This window comes from Eschrichtius robustus, chromosome 3 (assembly GCF_028021215.1).
Source record: "Eschrichtius robustus isolate mEscRob2 chromosome 3, mEscRob2.pri, whole genome shotgun sequence".
NCBI lineage: Eukaryota > Metazoa > Chordata > Mammalia > Artiodactyla > Eschrichtiidae > Eschrichtius > Eschrichtius robustus.
Window position 1 is genome coordinate 164983464 of NC_090826.1, and position 19441 is coordinate 165002904.

General features: G+C 57.0%; 2 protein-coding genes across 9 annotated transcripts in view; one reads left to right on the forward strand and one right to left on the reverse strand.

Moving 5' to 3' along the window:
• Positions 1 to 4859, forward strand: part of CDC42BPA (CDC42 binding protein kinase alpha) — a 320607-nt gene extending 315748 nt beyond the window's left edge. For all 6 annotated transcript variants that reach the window (XM_068541725.1, XM_068541720.1, XM_068541719.1 and 3 more), the window contains one exon: positions 378 to 4859. In XM_068541725.1, the coding sequence (XP_068397826.1) occupies positions 378 to 509 (132 nt within the window). In that variant the 3' untranslated portion in view covers positions 510 to 4859. The remainder of the gene's footprint in view (positions 1 to 377) is intronic.
• A 1553-nt stretch (positions 4860 to 6412) lies between these two features.
• Positions 6413 to 19441, reverse strand: part of COQ8A (coenzyme Q8A) — a 50626-nt gene continuing 37597 nt past the window's right edge. For all 3 annotated transcript variants that reach the window (XM_068541729.1, XM_068541727.1, XM_068541728.1), the window contains 11 exons: positions 15640 to 15714; positions 12531 to 12653; positions 10760 to 10845; positions 10502 to 10642; positions 9929 to 10010; positions 9727 to 9820; positions 9310 to 9451; positions 8971 to 9078; positions 8761 to 8826; positions 8385 to 8471; positions 6413 to 7530 (listed from right to left, as the gene is read on the reverse strand). In XM_068541729.1, coding sequence (XP_068397830.1) covers positions 7243 to 7530; positions 8385 to 8471; positions 8761 to 8826; positions 8971 to 9078; positions 9310 to 9451; positions 9727 to 9820; positions 9929 to 10010; positions 10502 to 10642; positions 10760 to 10845; positions 12531 to 12653; positions 15640 to 15714 — 1292 coding nt within the window. In that variant the 3' untranslated portion in view covers positions 6413 to 7242. The remainder of the gene's footprint in view (positions 7531 to 8384; positions 8472 to 8760; positions 8827 to 8970; positions 9079 to 9309; positions 9452 to 9726; positions 9821 to 9928; positions 10011 to 10501; positions 10643 to 10759; positions 10846 to 12530; positions 12654 to 15639; positions 15715 to 19441) is intronic.

Here is a 19441-nt window from a genome sequence, read left to right on the forward strand (position 1 = left end):
GAACGAGGACAGGCGAGTGCGTTTCCCAAAGCCGGCCCACCGCCTTGAGCCTGGCCTCCACTGCCACAGGGATCAGCCACTCACCGCAGCGGGGGTGGCGGAGCCAGTCACTTGGGTTGCAAACTGCAGTCTCCCTGGAGGTGTTCAGACTTCTCGTAGCTTTTGTATGAAAACGGCCTACATTTCTAAAGACCTGCAGAAGGGACTGAGGGTTTGTTATATTCTGTGCCTCTTACTCAGCTCAGAAACGGGGCTTTCTACTGGCAGGAGAAAAGTCACGTCAGTTCATTGGCCAGGGTGGCTGGAGGGGACCCGTGGTGGCCTGAGCCCCTCCCGCCCCTCTGCCGCTCCCTGACGTCTTCCTCTGGGCCTCACAGGACTCTGATTCTCCGAGGCATTCCACGGCTTCCAACAGTTCCAACCTGAGCAGCCCTCCCAGCCCGGTGTCGCCCCGGAAGACCAAGAGCCTCTCCCTGGAGAGCACCGACCGCGGGAGCTGGGACCCGTGAGTGGCCTCCGCTCTCAGACCAGACGCCGGCAGCGGCCGCTCTGGGCTCCCCTCCGCTCACTCACCCTGTGCTCTCACTGTCATCCCCCCCGCCCCTACCCCTGCCTGGAAGCGCCAGGGCCGCAGCAGTAGCAGGCGGGGACTCAGGAATTCTGCCTCTGGGACTCGCGTCCACGCCCCCTCGACTGAACAGCGACAGCCGTAAAGGCAGACTTTCATTGAGCAGCTCAGATTAATACCGATTTCATTTCATACACTTAGCGTTGCTTTCCAGAATATTTCACCCCTCCCCTGAAAGGTAGCTTAAGTAGGCAGATTACACAAATGTAAGCGATAAAAATAAGATTAGACAGCCATTGTTTTCACAGTAGAGCCTCGTTGTAGCCCTGAGACAGCACGTGGGGCTCACCAGTGGGCCCCGGGCACGCCAAGCCCCTTCAGCACCACAGTGAATGTCGACCTGATCGTTGCCAGTAAATCCCTGTTCACTAAAACAATGCATATTTTACTACAAAATAGAGTTTAACTAAATACACAAATGTAGAGGTTAAATACTGACTGCATATAATAAAAAGAAGCATCTTGTATTCAACAAAAGATGGATGCATATATGAGACAGAGATCATTTAATTTAAAGAAATGTGTTGTTTCTTGTCTGTTTTCCGCCTAAGTAATTAAAGGGTAGAAAGGCCTCCAGCTGACGTTCACAGAGGGAGAGGGAGAGGCGTGGGAATTCCCCTTAGCGCCATTCCTCACACTGGCCGCAGTCACCTGGGAGCTTCAGGGAACATTCCAAGGCTTTGGTTTCATCGGTTTGGAGTGTGACCTGGAAACCAGACTTTTAACATTTGAAGCCTCTTCAGCAGCATCATTAAAAGGCATATTTACTTCTATCCAAGACATTTCTTTTTCTAGCAGTAGAATTTGAACCACACTTCTCATTTATTACTATATTTTGGTGTCTTCTGCTGATGAATGTAGAAATGCATTTTGTCACCTTCTGGATCCCTTCCACCTGAAAGGACACAAGGAATGTCGTAGTTTCTGTAGGTCCATAAAAGGGTTCATGAAAGTGCTTTTTCTCCTTGGCTAATCCCCTTACTCCCTGAGTGGCAGCGAGGCGTCTGGGCCCCGGCTGCAGCGGCTTCTCTGGGGGCGGGGGGAGGTGTGTTTTGAGGGGGTGTGGGCTTCCTCAGATAAGCCTGGGAAAGGGGTTTAGTTACCAAATAAGGTAAAACCTCAAACGCAAGGACTCGACCAGTCTTAACCAAATACTCTTTCCCGCACCCAGTGGGAAATGGATGCGGTCAGCCCGGGCGCAGGCAGGAAGTCAGCCCGCGTGGCCATCTTGGCTGCTTAAGCTTTTCCTCCCCCAGTTGCTGTACTGTGGTGTTAGTCACATTTCCATTTGGATTCCCGCTGTTTTAATTACCACAAGGAAATGAGATGCAGGACCAGGACTTCATGTCTCCAGAGTCATTTCACCAGTTAAGCACATGAGTAGAGAAAGAGATAGAAATAAAAATATTTCATGGAAGTAAAGAGAATCTGCCTCTCTTTTACTTTTTAATATAAATTTCTCTGAGAAATAGAAACAGATTTTCTGCTCTCTTCTTTAAAATTCATGTGAAATGGAAGGATTTTCCTGCCGTTGCTTGTCTGAATTGCAGTGTTTGAGCACTGTCGTTTCACCCCGGCCCCGATTTCACATCTTTCTCCTCAGCAGCAGCTGTGCCGGCCTTCCCACCACAAGCCACAGGGAGTACGATTTCCACTGATGCCACTCTCTGGAGCAGGTTACTGAGGTTCAGTGAGGGAAGAAAGGATCCTGTTTGGGAATTATATTATAAAATGTTACAATAGAGAATTTTAAAATAATAATAGCTTTGACATTTGAACTTGGTGCTTGCTCAGATTTGATTGTGTTTTACTTTGGATGGGCATAAATTACTGCACAATTCTAACCTTCTAAATCCTTTGCTTTTGGAAAAGAAGTGTCATGTAAAAATATTTTTGTGCATTCAGATAGCAAGAGTCAGACCTTGAGTCTGGCTATTGCCAGGACTCCGGTAGCTCCTTAAGCTTGACACTTCTCGGGAGAGGAGGGAACCGGCCAGCCAGGTGCTGAGTGCACGTGGCCCGCTCTCCTCCAGACCCTCCCTCCCCCTGCTTTCCTTTCCCCTCGCCTCTTCCTGCCTCCCTTTTCTCCCCTGAGGAGGCAGACCAGGCTGAGATTCATGGGACTCCACACTAAGCCATTAGTTTATAGCTTTGACAACTAAGTTTCTGCTGCCTGTAGGTGCTTATTTTTAAAAGATGCTTTTAGGATCAAAATATAACCGTACCTGAAGTCTGGGCTCCACTACGTTGAGTCATACCCTGCAGCCCCCCAACAGGGCAGGTAAGAGAAGGGCTTGTCTTGGCCGCTGGGCTCACTGGGAGGTGTAATATTAACCCAGTGGATTATACTCCAGTAATCTGAAATGGTCTTACCAGTAGTGAGAGAGCAGTCCCAAATATGATTAGCTTCCAATAGTAGAACTTTGGGGGAGAAACACTGCCAAGGGTAGTAGTTTGGGAGGTATTTTCCCAAGATAATGATCATTCTTCTGGGCCTATCCCCATTCTTAAATATGAAGCAGTTACCTTCAGAAGCTTCTTGAGAATGGTTTGGAAAGATGGGGAATGGGTTCTAGAGAAAAAGAAAACGTAATGATCATCGAAAGGGATCACTGAAAGATCATGGAACAGATGTGATGTTGCTGTCTGAAGTTATCCTTTGTTTTCGTGCAGGACATTCAGAGAATGTATATGGCAGCAGGAACTCATTTCTCTTCTCAGTAGCAAGTAAAAATAAGTGAAGAGGCATTTCTGGCATAGTCTAGATGTGTTGGTATTTGGTGCTATCTTTGTTCAGCCAATTTGTTGTCCACTCTTGAATTCTGACTACTTTAATCTGCTCGTGCTTTGGGTGTATAAAATTACATATATGCATATATATATATATATATATATATATATATATATACTTATTTTTGCCAAAAACAAAAGCCTTCCTCCTTGTCAAATGATTGCTAAAGCAGATTTCACTTCTTTAGTTATGCGTGTACACACACACACACACACACCCATACCTACACTGAGTGATGATTTATCTTCTTTCCCAGGGAGCACAGTTTTAAGGCTATGAAATACAATTAAAAAGGGTCCATCTACTGAGTTTTCCAAGCAATTCTTGTACCCAGGTTTCAGGGAAGAATCTGAAATTCCTGTTATGTTTACAGCACCAATCTGTCATTCCCCAGCTGGCTCTCAGCCTCTCTCTCTCTCTCTGCCTTCCATATGGTTAGAATCATGTCATTTTGCTACTCAGTGGCCGCATCTGCTTCTGTGAAAGACCAGTTGCATTTATGTGGACTCTCAGGTATCATTAAAGAAAAGCCAGAGGAGGGGTGAGTGGACATCCCTAACCCCCAGGTACAGCAGGGCCGTTTGCTGGCCTTTGGCCACGAACACTGTAGTCTCCCAGCTGAACAGAGCTTTTGTAAAGCTCAGCATCCACTCTCTGGACAGAGGGGCATTCTCGGCAGCGGCCAGCCTTCGCCACTGCCCCGGTCCGCTGGGCTGAACAGGAAAGTAACTGGGCGCCTCGCTCCCCACCTCTCGGTGGCCCCGTCCCCGCATTCGTTAGAGAAGCCACATGGCATTTCGTTGGGCCCATCTTAAAAACCTTTCCTTGTGATGACTTCATTCTGCAAGTCCAGCGTTCTCTGCTGAGTCCTGCTCCACAAGAGGGCCTCGCTTCAGCTGGTCTGTTGTTTCAGCGCTGGCCGGTAGGCCGGCGCTCCTCTCCCTTCCCAGGGACAACCGTTACACACAGAAACCATTGCATTTATGGGGGGAAATTGATGAAAACAAGTCAACCTTGAAATTTCATGAAAACAAAATGACCTGCCTTTTTATTTGATAGTGTAATACCATTTGTTTTATAAATTTTTTAGGGTTTTTTTTTCTCATTGTAATATTATTGTACAGTTTTGCATGGCCTGGGTGTAATCATTTTTTTGTTTAGAATATAATGCTGACAAATAAGTGTGTATGGAAGGGGAAAAGATACTGCTTTGGCCTCTTATCACTCCTTTTATTTCATTTTGTTTGGTTTTATCCCCTCATTGTCTTAGGGAACTTTATGAGATTCTCTGCTACCAAACAATGGTGTGGATTCTTTTGCACAGAAATATTTAAGGTGGGACAGTCAAAATATAACAGAAGACGCCTCGCCGATATTTTACGTTGGTATCACTTAATATTAACCAGACTCTGATGTATTGCAATAAAACAGGGAACTGTTCGAATTGAGTATTTTGTCTTCTTTTCCCTGATTAAAAAGTCTGAGGAAGGGAGGAAAGGTGACTGACTCTTTTCGTCTCGTTTGACCCCAATTTCTGCCAGCCCCTCTCCTCATCCGGCTTCCTCGTTACACTAGAAGGACGTGGGGTTAGTTTAATCTAGGACTTTCTTAGTTCCTTCCATAGCTCAGGTGGCATAGTGTTCCATTCTCTTCAAGCTTTCAACTCCCCTCTTCTGGTCAAAACTTCCCTGGTATTGGCTCAGTGTGCAAGGCCAGGCCGTGCCCTCGTTTGTGGGCGGCGCTGCTGTATGCCGTTGCCAGCAGGGAGCCCACTGCACTGAGGGCCCGCCCCCAGCCAGACTTCCCTGCCGGTGCCAACGCTGACTGTAAACGGGGCAGCCGGTTGATCTTCCGTCTTCCTCCTGCAGAGAAGCAGCGGACACTTCCCACGACTTGTGCTGCAGCTCTTGAGTTAGAATGACACAGCTGGGGAGACGCAGGCAAGGCCTTTCTTAACAAAGGAAATCTTAAATTGGCTTCAGCTAAATAACTGTTCTGAGACCCCCTCCCTGTTCCATTTCACGTAGCACAAGCGCCACCTTGGACAGTACCGTGAAAACGTCACTTACGAAAATAGGCAGTGGTTTGGCCCAGGGGCCATAGTTTGCTAGCCTTTGGCTTGGACTAGAGTGAGCATGGACGTCCGGCCAGCTCACCATAACCTCTGAGCCTCAGTTTCCTCATCTATAAAAATGCCCACTTTGAGCGTCCCAGGAGTTAATGCGTAACTAGAATACGTACATTCTTTCTTTAAAAGGGCTGTGGAAGCTCCGACCGCAGATGGGCGCGTGGTGCTGGGCTCAGGGCTAAACCTCAAGGGTCCCCCAGCGGCTGTCATAGAGACCACCTCGGCCTCTGCATCCTGTCCCGGAGTCCAGCGTGTCTGTTGCCGTCAATCCCAAACCGCAGAAAGGAATTTTCCTTTAAGAACCCAAAACTCTATGAGGATGCATCTGGGACCACTGCCATCTCTCCGCGTTATTTCACCATCTGACGCACCTTTCAAGGTGTTCGCAGTCCGTTAGAAGGGCCCCCGCCTGAACGTTCAAAACGCCCCCGTGACAGAGGAATGAAGTTTGCCCCGGGAAAGTGCTCCTCAGCCGCGCCTGAACCCTGAAGTTGGTGTCACTGCCACTCAAGCCAGGCCCTCGCCCTGCGGGCTGGTGTCGACCTTTTCCCGCGGTTGCCAGCACCGCGTCATACAGCCTCTGGGGCAGCTGTGGCTTCTCCGCCTCTGCGCCGTGGGGCCTGGGAAGCTGCTGCGGCAGGGACCTGGCAGCTGTGCCGTCCCCTCCCCGCACCCTTTCTCCGACGAGGAATATGGGCTGAGCCTTCCAGGTTCAGGTACCAAGAGCCTCACGCTGGGAACAGGGGCAAACCTTGCAGAAGCGTCTGGAGGCGGGAAAGGGTGTGACGCTGACCTTGGGCCCCTCACTCACCATCAGCTCAGAATCCTTTACAAGTGAAAGAATTAATCCACAGTGCTAGGATTTTTTTTTTTAATTGAAACAAGTAAATCAGACAATTACAAGAATTGTACAGAGGTTAACAGCCTGAAACGACCCCTTGGGTCCAAGCAGGTGACACGTGCACGTCATCTTCCACAAAAGGCCCAGGCGCCGGAGCGGGAAGAAGGGCCCACACACACCCAGAGAGCATGTGGCTTTCTCTCCCCTTCTGCGGCTCCTGCCCCTCCCCACAGGAGGCAGCAGTTCTCTGGAAACCTCTGCTTGTCAAGAAAAGCCTCTAGGAACCAGCCAGAAGCAGGTGTGGGTGGGCCTCGCTTGGTGAAGTAGTGCTTGTTGGCACTGCTCAGATCAGCACTTCTCCCACGTGCAGATCCAAGCCGGAGAGGAAAAGGCAGAAAACACAAATCTCATTCTAGAAACACACACACACAAACCTTGTATTACACACCCCATAAAATCCAAAAAGGCTTTTCTGTTTCGTTTTTGGTTTTTTTTTGGTGGCAGGGAGTAAAAAGGAGAACTCTCATCTTCTGGTTACCATTCACATTAGCAAAAAGCCCTGTTACAAAAAGGAAAAGGAAATAAAATCGTCTTTTTATCGAGAGTCATTTCAGAGGATGAATAAACAATAAGCAGATTCTGCCAGACAACAGTGGGGCTGCACTTCCGTGCTGGCGCCTCTCACCCCACACCCACTCAGCGATGAGAACCGTGTATAAGTGCTGGCCACGGGCTCTGAGCAGCGCGGCCCCCTCTCACTGGGTGAAGTTTAAACGGAGCGTGGGTACCACCGGCTTCCTACTAGTTTTAGCGGCAGGACGACGGAGGGTCCCGCCTAGCGGCCGGGCCTGCGGCTACTGCTGCTCGGCCTGCCTCCTGCAGTAGTTGCTGTAGGCCTCCTCGAACATGGCCTTGCAGGGGAACCGGGCCTTCAGCTTGGAGCAGATGAGGAAGGAGCCCCCCATCTTCCTGTGCAGCGAGTAGGTCTCCTCGGGCGGCGGGACAAGCCGGTGCTTCAGCATGATGGGGATCAGGCTGTGGATCTTCTCGGTGGTGCTCTGGGTGCCAAAGTCAAAGGGCTCCTCCGAGGCAAAGGCCTCGCCCAGGGTAAGGATGGCATCCAAGTGGGCATCTTCCATGGCCTGGAGGGAGGCGAACGGAGGTGAGATCGAAGAGCCCTCACCAGCCCAGGGCTCCGTCACGGGGCCTGGGCTGAGTGCTCCCCGAGGAGTGGGCCAGGTAGGTGAGTGTTTCAACCAGACTGAAGAACGGGGCCAGGAGAACATCATTAATGTGTGAACTGGGCTCGGTGTAAGAAGAAAGGAAGTGGCGGCGTCTGCAGCCGAATGCAGGGTGTGACCCTGCCTGGGGGCACTCAAATTCAAAGCTTTTACAAAACACCTGTCATTCCAAAAAGAACAGTCTGTAGGCCTGAGCTGACCTGAGCCTCTGCACTCCTCGTAGGTGGCAGACCTGAGACCACCTGTGTGTCTGCAACCCTTCCCCACTGTCATCAGGAGAGGAAAGTGCTGCTTTCTGAAGTGACAGGAACACAGATGCTCGCCCCTTCATGTAGAGGGCTGCTACGATTACTTCCAGCACTCCCCTCACCCTTTCCCTGCTGAGGCCTGAGCGAGTGAGGGCTGCGCTTTGCCATCCCATCTGCCCACCCGGCCCTGAGCGACAACACGATGAGCCCAGTGACTGGGATCTCGAATGGGCTGCAGTGGGGCGTAAAACAAGAGCTTGGTGACCAGTCCCCCGGCATTCTGAGGCCCTCAGCCCAGGGGCTGGGGTGGGGCCGGCCCAGGGGCCCTGTGGAGACCCTCGAGAGCAGCTGTCACTTCTGATCTCATGCATCTGTAAACTGAGATTCCCTTCAGGTTTCAAGGGAAAAGCAGTCCATGGCTCACCCTCCCCACACACACTGAAGTCGGCCTGGGGCTGAGTCTGGCTCAGCAGGCCTTGTGCATCTCCAGAGTCACGGGGGGCTCACCTTGACCTCGTAGCCGGTGAGGAACTTCATCTCGATGGACTTCTTCAGCACGGCCTCCCTGTCCCGGTTAGCAGCAGCCCTGATGATCTGGGCGGAGGTGCAGAGGGGACCGTGGGCAGCACACAGAGGGGGAGCTCCTGAGGGTCCAGGGAGCCAGCACCTGCCCCTCCCCACACAGGCCAGCTGCCGGCCCACCCACCTTTCCCCTTTACTCCCCTGAGCCCGAGGCAGCTGCGGCCTCATCCACGGGCACCAAACGCTGCGGACAGGCAGGGACATGAGGACGGAAGCCCGCCCGCCCGTCCCCGAGTCCCAAGCCTCCCATCTGAGCCTCAGGAGAACATGGGCCAAGGCCAAGCCCTGCCTCCACCCCTACCTGGATGTAGAGGTCCGTGAAGGATCTGTCATATTCCCGAGTTGCCCCGAAGTCCAGAAGAGCCACCTGGGAACGGGCGATACCGGGGAGGGTTTGCCCGAGTGGAGCACGGGTTGGGGGGACAGGGCGGCAGGGGGCCAAGACCCCCAGATCTCGGACCCTGCTCCAGCGGAGCTCAGGCTCCCCATGGGAGCCCCACTGGGCGCTCACCTTGTGCTGCTGCGGGTCATAAAAGAAGTTGGACCAGTTGGGGTCTGTCTGCATGAAGTGGAACTCGAACAGCTCCCTCAGGCACAGGACCAGGATGCTGTGGCAGATCTGGGGGCCGGGTGGGTCCTCGTCACCAGCGCCGGGCCACCCGGTGGCCCCTGGATCTGGGCCGGGGAAGCCTGACTCCCATTTCCCTCCCCATCTTCCACCCCATCCTGCCTCATGCCCAGAGCTGACTTTGAGGCCAAGCGTACCACCAGGTGGGGAAACGCAGCAGCCCTCCTGCCCGCTCTGCCCCACAGGGGGGCCTCGGGGCTCCAGGGCCACCCTGTGACCCACCTCATTCCGGATCTCCTGGCTCAGCCCCTCGGCCTGGTCCAGGGGGAAGCCGGACACCAGCTCCGTGGTCAGCACATGGGGGCTGCAGAGCTCGTCCACAATCTCGGGCACGTAGAAGAAGGGGTGGTCCTTCAGCAGCTCCCTGGCAGGGGTGGGTGGGAGGTGACACCCAGGCCTCCTTGATCCCCCACCCCGACCAACGCCCTGGGGCGACACACAGGACAGCAAGGGGCTGAGCCCCCCAGGCGGAGGGCCATGCCCCAAGCTGGGCGGGACACGGCTCCGGCCTCAGGCCCCAACCCCAGCCATCGCCCCTCAGAGCCGGGGGGGCCTTCAGCCCAAGACGGGCTATCCGAAGCCGCCCCTTCTGTCTCCCCAGCGGGAGCAACAGGCAAGGGCCCGAGGCTGGAGCCGCACCTGAACCTGCGGGCACAGGCGGCCTCTCGCTGGTAGTCACACTCGAGGGCCAGCTCCCGCCTCAGCACGTCGATCAGGTGCTCAGGGAACAGGCCTGGGCCAGGGAGGACGGCGTCAGGGGGACTGGGGGCTCCCCGGGAGGCCCCCCGGGGTCCCCAGAGCCCGCCCACAAGCCTGCCCTTGCCCAGCGGCAGCCTCAGACCTTCTGGAAGCATGTTGCTCATGTTCAGCACGGCCATGAGGTTGTTGACGTCACTGCTGATGCTCTGGGCCACGCCAGGGTACTGCGGGGGACAGAGGGAAGTCAGGCAGACAGACACAGCAGGGCCCCACGGGGCCCCCGCCCTCCTGCCACCCACCAGCTGCCCAGCTGTGTCCCTCCCGGACCCCGCACCTCCGCGAGGCAGAGCCAAGACCCCCCAGTGCTGCCGTGACCCCCGGGCCCACCACGACCCTGTTCTCCACTGCCGACCACTCCCTCCCCCATCCCCATCCCTGCGGCTCAGGCCCCAGACAGTCACTTGTCCCCAGTCCCTGCCCCGCCCCCAAACCAAGCATGCTGGGAGGCTGTCCTCCCTCCTACAGTCACTCACTCAGCAAATACTTCTCAGCACCCACCGCTGACCAAGTGCCGGGACAAAAGTGAAGAGACCCAGGCCTTGCCCTGGGCACGGGGACACACAGGGGACGTGGGGTGCAGAGGCCCCTCACTGCAGGGCCCGGCTCGGCCCTGTGCAGCCCCTGAGGGCACCGAGCCCACACCCCGGGTGCCCACCTGGATCTTCATGGCCACCTCGCGGCCGCCCTTCATGCGGGCCAGGTGCACCTGCCCGATCGAGGCGGCTGCAAAGGGCCGCTCCTCAAAGTACTCCAGCTTGTCCCGCCAGTTGGGGCCCAGGTCGCTGTTGAGAGTTTTCTGGAGGGGGAGGCCAGGGAGGGGCCATGAGCACAGCCGGGGACACCCTGAGGTGCCCTCCCCCTAACCCTCCCGCAGGGCTGCCAGCACCCGGACCCTGAGCCGCACCGGCCTCACCATCATCTGCTTCAGTGGCATGAAGTCTGCACTCTGCCTGACCCGCTCGAAGATCTTGGCCAGATGGGGGTTGATGAAGGCGTCGTCTGGAAGGCAGCAGAGTATTCAGAGAGCGGAAGCCTGACCCCTTGGAAGGAGGGCGCACAGGCCACCTCGATCACCCCTGCCCAGCGAGGTCTCCTGGGAGGAGGCCCAGGTGCCGCTCTGCCCTTCAAACGCTGAACCCAAGGTTCAGAGAAGATGAGGCACAGGCCCAATGCCACACAGCAGGCCCAGCCTCGGATTCTCCCTGCTCCCACAGAGCGTTTCCCCACTGGCACACAGACCCCTGATACTGCGGACCAAGGCTCCAGAGGGGATGCAGGGACACTGACCCGTGCACACTCCTGGCCCACCTCGGCCAACAACCAAATCCGAGACTCCCGCAGCCCGGCCCACGGCACCCCTCCCCACCCGGGCGCTGGGTGCATCTGTGCAGCCCGGGCCCTGCCGATGGCGTGCGGGGCAGCGTGTGCCGGGGCCTCTGAACTCACCCAGGGACCTGAGGAGGTGGATTCCTTAGAAAGAGCAGGCATAGCTTTTTATGATTATAAAAGAAACACATTTAGGGAATAAAGTGTATGAAATGTTTAAAATACCCATAATCTACATACAGAGAACTACCATTCTCTTTTTTCGTTTTGACCCTTTCCTATGCGTTTTTCCCTGACTGCAGTCACGCTGCCTGGAGACGCTCTGGCCGACTCCCCTCCTGAAGCCGTTTCTCACGAGTACTTCCCACGTCGCTGAATAGCTTTCGGAAATACTCTGTAATGCACACAGAAGCTTCAACACGCAGCTCACTAGCCGGACAGCGGCTGACTTCAGTTTGTTTGAGACCAGAAAGAATCCTTCGATGAAGCCGCTCCTGCAGAGCCCTGACCGCATCTCTGAGGCTCTCCGTCCTACAGGCGGGGCTCACGCACGGAAGGGCTTCCGAGGGGCGCGTGCCGCTCGGGAGTCCGCACAGGCACAGGCAGTGCCTGCCCCCACCTGCCTGGGTGGTTATTCCTGTCCTGCACCTGGCCAGTTCAGTGAGTCCATCTGACTGCCTGTTGGGGGGACTGGCTGTGCTCCCACTCAGGACACCAGCCCCTCGGGTGCTCCTCCCTGGGAGGCACCATCAGAAGCCCCGAGGGCCCCCCAAACCCCAGCTCTGCTCTGGGGGCTGCAATGAGCCAGCCTCCGGCTCAGCCGCTGCCGCCTCCCCCCGCCTTCCTTCCTCGGGGCCACACAGCCCAGGCCCCAGCGTCACGCCACCGCAGGCCCGTGAGCTCCCTCAACAGCACCCTCGGACCACCACGCAGGGGCGCCGGGGCGCGTCAGCTGGACTCTCCCCAACTTTTGAGACGCCAGGACCTCTGGACATGTCAAAACACTCAGAAAGAAGCCAGAAAAACAACCGTGGGCTCCTATTTAAGACGCTGTTTTTCAACATCCCAGGTGGGTTAACAGCCAGGCTTCAAGCAAGAGAAGCCCGTGGGCAGGAAACCTCCCACCCCTTCCCAGTGGGGCCAAGTGCGGCGCCCCCCACTGCTCGCCCCCCAGCTCCCCTCCCCACGCTGCCTCACCGCCCAGGCCGCGCAGCCGCACTCACCCTGGATGCTTAGCCCAGCTCCCTCCCCACGCTGCCTCACCGCCCCCAGCCCGCGCAGCCGCACTCACTCTGGACGCTCAGCCCAGCTCCCCTCCCCACGCTGCCTCACCGCCCAGGCCGCGCAGCCGCACTCACCCTGGATGCTCAGCATCTGGCCCAGCTTGAGCGCTGCCCCGCGCACCTTGCACAGCGTCCGCACGATGCGCTCCGCGTTGGCCTCTGACAGGAAGGGGCTGGAATCCAGCACGGCCTTCTTCCCTGCAGAGGAGCAAAGTCACCATGGCCTCCCTCAGGCGGGGCTGCTGGGCCTGGGATCCCCCAGAGGCCCCTTCGCCCGCCCCTGGTTGTGGGTCTTGGCAAACCACTGGTTCTCCCAGTAAAAACAGGGACAATAACAAGACGTCAGGGTTTCACACGTTTTAAATGAGATGCAGTAAAGTCCCAGCACAGAGCTTGACACAAAGGGCTCAGTCAACGTCTTTCCTCCCGGGGGTCCACAAAACCGGCAATGCAACTTTAACCCACATTTCACACCCACCTCCCAGATGCCGAGGAAGGCCCTCCGGGGCCACCCAGGTCTCCCCGGGCCCACCTGAACACCCTCCCAACACACACACACACACACAGGCTCGCCCACGGGGCCTCTCCCTCCGTATCAGCCCCTGCCAAGTCCCTGTCCCTCGCCCCTCAGTGTCCTGGACAAAGGTCACCAGCACCCCTGGAGTCTCTGCACAGTCACCTGCGGCCACTGGCTGCAGTGAGAGCGCAGTCCTCGAGGGAGGGGAGCTCAGGGTCAAGGACAGCCTCACCGGGCTGGTGCCAGCTGGCCCGGGGAGAACGCATAGGGACCTCAGGTGTGCAGATGACCTCCATTCAGCACAGTCGGGGGTGGGAGGGTGCAGGGTGGTGACTCAAGGTGATGAGGAGGGGGTGACCCGGTGACAGTCGGTGCTTTTCCTGCCCTCTGTCCTGTGAGCCCAGTTAGATCAGGAACCCCCGAGGGCTGCCCCCCACAGAGCCTGGCACTTTCCTCAGCCTGCATCACCACGGGCCTGGCCCAGCGCTCAGAGTGGGTCTGAGGTGGGTCCCCAAGGGGGGAACACGGGAGGTGGCCGTCATGCCACTGCCCTCCGTCCGGGGCCGTGTCCAGCATGGCCTCTGATATACCAGGGTGGGTGGGCTGCAGGAGGATGTGAGGCTGAGGGCCCACATCTGAGGGCAGCTGTTAGGCCTGCGCGGGGTTAGGCTCACCCCAGGGTCCCGGACAGCAGGACAGGGTCCCGGGAAGGGGAGAGATCTCAGCTCCACAGGAAGAAGCCCAGCTGCCGGGGGTCAAGAAAGCTGTAGCCCCGGGGCAGGACCACTCCAGGGTGTCTAGGCCAAGAAGGGTGCCCAGATCACCCCTCACCTCGGGCAGCAGCAGGGACAGGCGGCCCTCTATGTCCGCTCTGCCCTCCCCAGCCCCTGGGCCCTGTGGGCCAGGACCTGGGCCTGTGTCCCTGAGGAGAGGTGGGCGGGGCAGAGATGCTGGAAGAGAAGGCCACGGCCCAGGCAGGAGGAGGGAGATCTTCTCCCCTAGGGACACAGCAGACCCGGGAGACAGCAGCGCCCCTGAGATTCAGGGACGGCTCCCGGCCCTCTTGCGCTTTCCAGGGAGCCGCTCCTCACGGCTGGCCAGTCTCCACAGGCTGGAGTCTGGGCCCCTGCCCGGGCAAGGCTGGTTCTGAAAACAACCCGGGGGGAGCCAGGGGTGCCCAAGGGCGTGGTGGGCGGGCCCCCCCTCAGGAGAGGCTCCCTGGGGAGGCCTAGGCCAGGCTGGTCGGTGCCCTCCAGGCCCAGGGGTTCCCGGGCCTGCTCAGGAAGCTAGAGCACGTCCCTCTGGGCCTGAGCCCCACATCCTGCTCTTGGGCCAGTGGTACTAGGCCCCTTGACCCCCAACAAGGGCCACCGCCTCCCTGGCAAAGGACACCAGCTGTAACCTTGGGGCCAGTATAGCTTCTTTCCTGCTTGGACGGGGCAGAACGGAGGGCAGCCAGTTTAGGGGGGGACGATGGGAGAGGTTGTGCCTGGGGAACGCTGGCTTCTCACTTCCCAGTCTCAGCACCAACACTAAAAATACCCTCCCTAATCCTCTCTGTTCTCCGGTCCCTTCCAAGGACACACACATAATCAGGGGCCTGGAGGACAGGCTAGCGCCTTCTCCGCGGAGGCCCCTCATCCCCTCGAGAGGGTTCTGCAGGTGAAGCGGGGCCATCCAGGTGGCTGGCAGGCCCCACTTCGGGGCCCCCAGGCTGTAACTAGGGCCTCAGGGACCACAGCACAGCAGGCCAGTGGGGATCACTCAGGGTCCCCAGGGAAGGGGGGAGGAGGTGTCAACTGATGAGGTGAATGAACTGATGTCCCTGAATGGGCGAGGGGCAGGGGGCACTCAGCCCAGAACTTCAAGTAAACTTTGAGACATCCACCAAGCAGATGGCTCTAGCAGGGCTGCTCTCAACAGCCCCCAGGACCCTGCTGAAGGGAAAGCGCCCTGCACCTGCCTAGCCGCCTCCCCCCAACACCGGGACAAGCCTGGGGGAGGGGACCAGGTAGGAGGTGGATGGAGCCTCCAGCTGCCCCCTGACCCATCATCAGAGCGTCATAAGCACCCCAGGTTTCAGAGCAGCCAGTCTGCAGAATGTTCTCCATGGAGTACCGCCCACAGCTGGCCACCCAGACAAGGGGGAACTGAGCGTTCTGACCTGACCCCGGGCTGACCCTGGGAGGAAGGGGACGGAGGAGTCATGATCTTCACCTCAGAGACAAAGCGTCTGAAGCTGGAGAGGTAATGGTCACCCCAGGTCACGAGATGGGGGAATGGGGGGCCCCATGGGGTCTGTTCCAGCAGCTCCCATGCCCCTTGACCACAGCCAAACGGGGAGCCCTGGGCACCTGACCTGGCCAGACCTGGGGTCCCAGCAGCTCTGCAGAGCAGAGGCAGAGGCAGGGCCTAACCTGAGGCTCCTATCAGAAGAGGGAAGGTGTGCGGGCCCGGAGGAACCAGGACGGCTGGGTGAGCCAACGTGGGCCGGGACAGGAACAGAAGAGCCTTCAGGCCTCAAACTCCAGCGCTGCCATTCACACGGAACACAAGATGAAAGATGCCCCTGGAGGCCAACCCTCGGGGAACGCAGGTGGGAGCTGGGAGCTGACAGGCCCAACTCTCAGGGCCCACCCTGCCCTCCCCATCAAGGGCCCAGCTCACCTGAGGGGTCCTCAGGGCGGAGGCTCTTCTTGGCGACCTCGGCCAGGGCCCCGAAGCCCAGACCCACGGCCAGACCTGCAAGGAGGAGGTTGAGGGCTCTGGGCATTCTCTCGGGGGCTGCCCACTGCCCTCCACCCACGAGGCCCGGAGCAGCCCCACACAGACACCTGCCTCGCTCCCCTGGGGAGTGCCCCCTGCCCCTGGGGACCTTCGCTGACACTCCAGACATCTTGAAAAGGGAGGGGATAAAAAGGTAGGAGATACACAGCTGTTGCTTTCAGAGAAGACCTGGCTCAAGGTTGGTGCTTTCGGTGGAAAAGCCTCCTCCACCGCCACCTCCATCACCTTCGCTACAGGCTTACGCGACAAACACACACCCCAAAACAACGTACGACGGGGAAACGCATTGGGGGGGACGCAGCACAAATGGAATGTGGACCAGGAATGGTTGCAGGCCAAGGACATCCTGACAACACTGGGCATCCCCTTGGGATGCAGCCGCCCACTTCACAGTCTGTGTGAAGAGCCTCCAATACTCTAGAATTCTCTAATCCAGTTCACTGAAGCTGCAAGGAGAGGCATTACCACTGCAATATAAAGCAGTCATTGGTGGGAACTGGAACATTTTGCAAAAGCCATGGGGACTCCCAGGAGCTCAGGCTATAGCCCTCACTTGCGGGGAAGGCCCCACAGGCACTGACAGTGGTCTAAGGACAATGGGGTACCAGGCCCCCGTTTGAAATCAAGGTTTATTAACATCTCATTGGTCCAGAGGTTGGAAGTGGATGATCCCTACTGTCTAGGAGAGGCCTGAGGAGCCCAGCAGGTGCCACTAAGTGCACACAGAAAGCCCAGGAGCCTGGCTCAGGGCCTATTTCCTCTACTTTAAATACAGTTCCAGCTGGCTTGGGGGGCGGGAGCACACTAGCCGAGAGAGTGGAGAACACTTGGAGGAGCACGCTGACCACAGCAGGAGGAACAGCAAAGACCCAGGGAAGATACCAAAGATGCCCTGAGACCAGCGGGCCTTGGCAAGCACAGCCCTGGGGGGCTGGGAGTCTCACCCCGGGCAAGGAAACCTGCACATGCTTCAACATTTTCCAAATTTTCTACAATGATTATGTATTACTTTTATGAAAATTATTATTGAATCTACTGAAAAAGTTATTTAATGAAAAATAAATTTTAAAAATCATAAGAAGATAATCCAATTTTTAAAAATGTTTTTACAGTACATTTTACGCACCATTAGACAACCGTGCACCCTCTGCTTTGCCGGCTGTAACGGTAGCTCCTGCCTCGTGGGTCAGTGTGAGGATTAAACAGCTGAATAAGAGTGAAGCACCCCCAGTAGGGCTGGGCATAAGGCAACACTATTCAGGTGTTCGCTATTACTGTCCTTTCTCCTATTCAAAGGGTTAGACCAGTGCTGCCCAAAAAATATATTGCCAGCCGCATATATAATTTTAAATTTTCTAGGGGCTATGTTAAAAAAGGCAAAAAGAAGCATGTGAAAGGAATTCTGATCATATATTTTACTTAGCCCAGTGTATCCAAAATATTATCAATTCAACAAGTACTCAATATACACATCGTTAGAAAGATGTTACTTTTTTTTTTTTTTTTGGACTAAGTCTTCAAAATCCAATGTGCGTTTCATCCTCGAAGCATGTCTCAGCTTGGACCAGCCACGTTTCAAGTGCTCAACACTCCATGTTGCTGGTGGGTCAGCATAAGGCAAGCATAAGGCAAGTTCTGGCGACCAGAGCAGAGGCCACGGTCATCTGGAAATGCCCCCAAGGACACCCTGGTGCGTTGGGATGGAGCTGCCACGGCCTGTTTCCCTCTGACACCCCAACCCAGCCCTGGAGGACACTGGGCACAGAGCTGCGTCCCCGGTCAAACAGTGACTCCCCTCCGCTCACCCCCCTCCACCCTGCTCAGCACACTGTCCGACTCAGCAAACTAATGGCAACAGCAACGCTAACCTTCAAACTGCAGCGACCTTCACCAATGCCTCTCTGCCTCTAGATTTTTCTCTGCCTACATCAAGTCCAAAGACAAGCCTACAAAAGAGGCAGACGTGTCAAAGGTGACCCGGGCGGGCCACTGCGAGCAGACGCCGAGCGCCCTTCTCTGCAGGGCCCCCAGCTGGGCCCCCTCACACGCTCTGCCAACCTCTTCTCTGGCCCATTCTGGGCTGCTGGGCAGAGCCAAAGCTCTCCAAGGCCAAGGACCTGTCACTGAACACCGAATCACGGAGGGAACATTCCACAAAGCAGGCCGCAGGCTCCTTCTGTGGCCCTGCGAGCTCCCTCAGGACCTGCCCGGTGCCAGGCCCGAGGAGGTGCCAACCGACAGGCTCCCCACCGCGGCCCCGGAGGCGAGAGCAGCCCCGCCAGCCCGCCAGCCCTGACCTCACGAGCTCCTGGCCCTCCCGCCATCCCCAACCTGGCTGACCTGAAAGGATTCTCAGGACCTTGCAGAGAGAGAAGGGCAGAGCCCAGCCAGGCTCTTCCTTCTCCCGGAGCTGGGTGGCACCTGCAGGCAGCTCCGGGAAGATCAGCGGCTCTGCCTCGGATTCCCCGTGTTGGTGAGGACAGCCCGAGCCCATGCTCGCTCACTCTCCGGTGTCACCTGAGGCCATCCACTCCACCTCAGCCCCCCAGCCCTGAGGACCGCGCCTGTCCAAGTTCTGATCCACAGGCAGGCCCGGCCCGGCCCGCACGGATGTCCCAGAGGAGACCAGCCGCAGAACCGGCTCCACGGCCCCATGGCCCCGGTCAGCGGCCTGGCCGCCATCCTAGCCGGTGAGAAGGCGCCAGCCCTTTCCAAGAAAGTTCCTGACATTTCTCTCACAAACGGAGACTTTGCAGGCAAGAAACGCAGTGGGAGTGCGGAGCGGCAAGGAGCAGGGTCTGCCCACGGGGGTGGGAGCGCTTTGGGCCGCTTCCCAGGCTGTGGGACTGATCAGGGAGCCCAGGCCCCTGGCCCAGCTCCTTCCTCCCCGAAGTCCCTCTGCGGGTCCTCAGAGCCAAATGAGTGCCCCCTGAGCAGCACTGGCCTTCTGCCCACACAGACACAGCGGTTAAGAAAAAAAGTAAATAAAAACCTTCTAACAAACAGCACCGTCTGTGAGGAGGCTTAGTGAGGGGTGCCTAACCTGCCAGAACCCCCAGGCATGTTTACAGAGCAAGGCCGGACGGAGGTCCTCTGCAGCAGCAAGGGCCAAATCTGAGGGTAAAACAGCTTCACCCACACAGTACCACCCACGTGCCAGGCACTGTTCTCAGGCCTCCCTTTTTCAACACGTCCAACAATCCTTCTGATCTGATAAGACAAAGTCCACGCAGAAAAGGCAGCGGACAAGGATATTTCCTTCTCTTCAAGGTGTTCCTGAACCCTTAGTAATTCCACCCTCTCTTCCATCACCTGCATCCTCCACGCTGTGCCAGCACCAGGCGCCGGGAAGAAGAGGGGGCCTGGGAGGGGGCTGCAACCCACGGCATCGCAGGAAGGCGAATAGGAAGGAGCGGTGGAGGAAGTTCCCTGTAGAGTGTTCTCCTCGGTTCTCAGGACTAGGCCAGAGTGGGGCGGGGGGGAAGACCTGACCGCCCCTCTGCTGGTTCAGGGGAGATGGGACGAATTCAGGGGCGGCAGGCTCAGACTGCCATCTGTATGATACAGGCCTCCTCAGCCCTGGTCCCAGGACCGTCACAAATGCACATATGGGCCTGGGTGACTGGCAACTGTGGCTCAGCTTCCTCATCTGTAACTGGAGATTATAACTGCCCTAATCTCC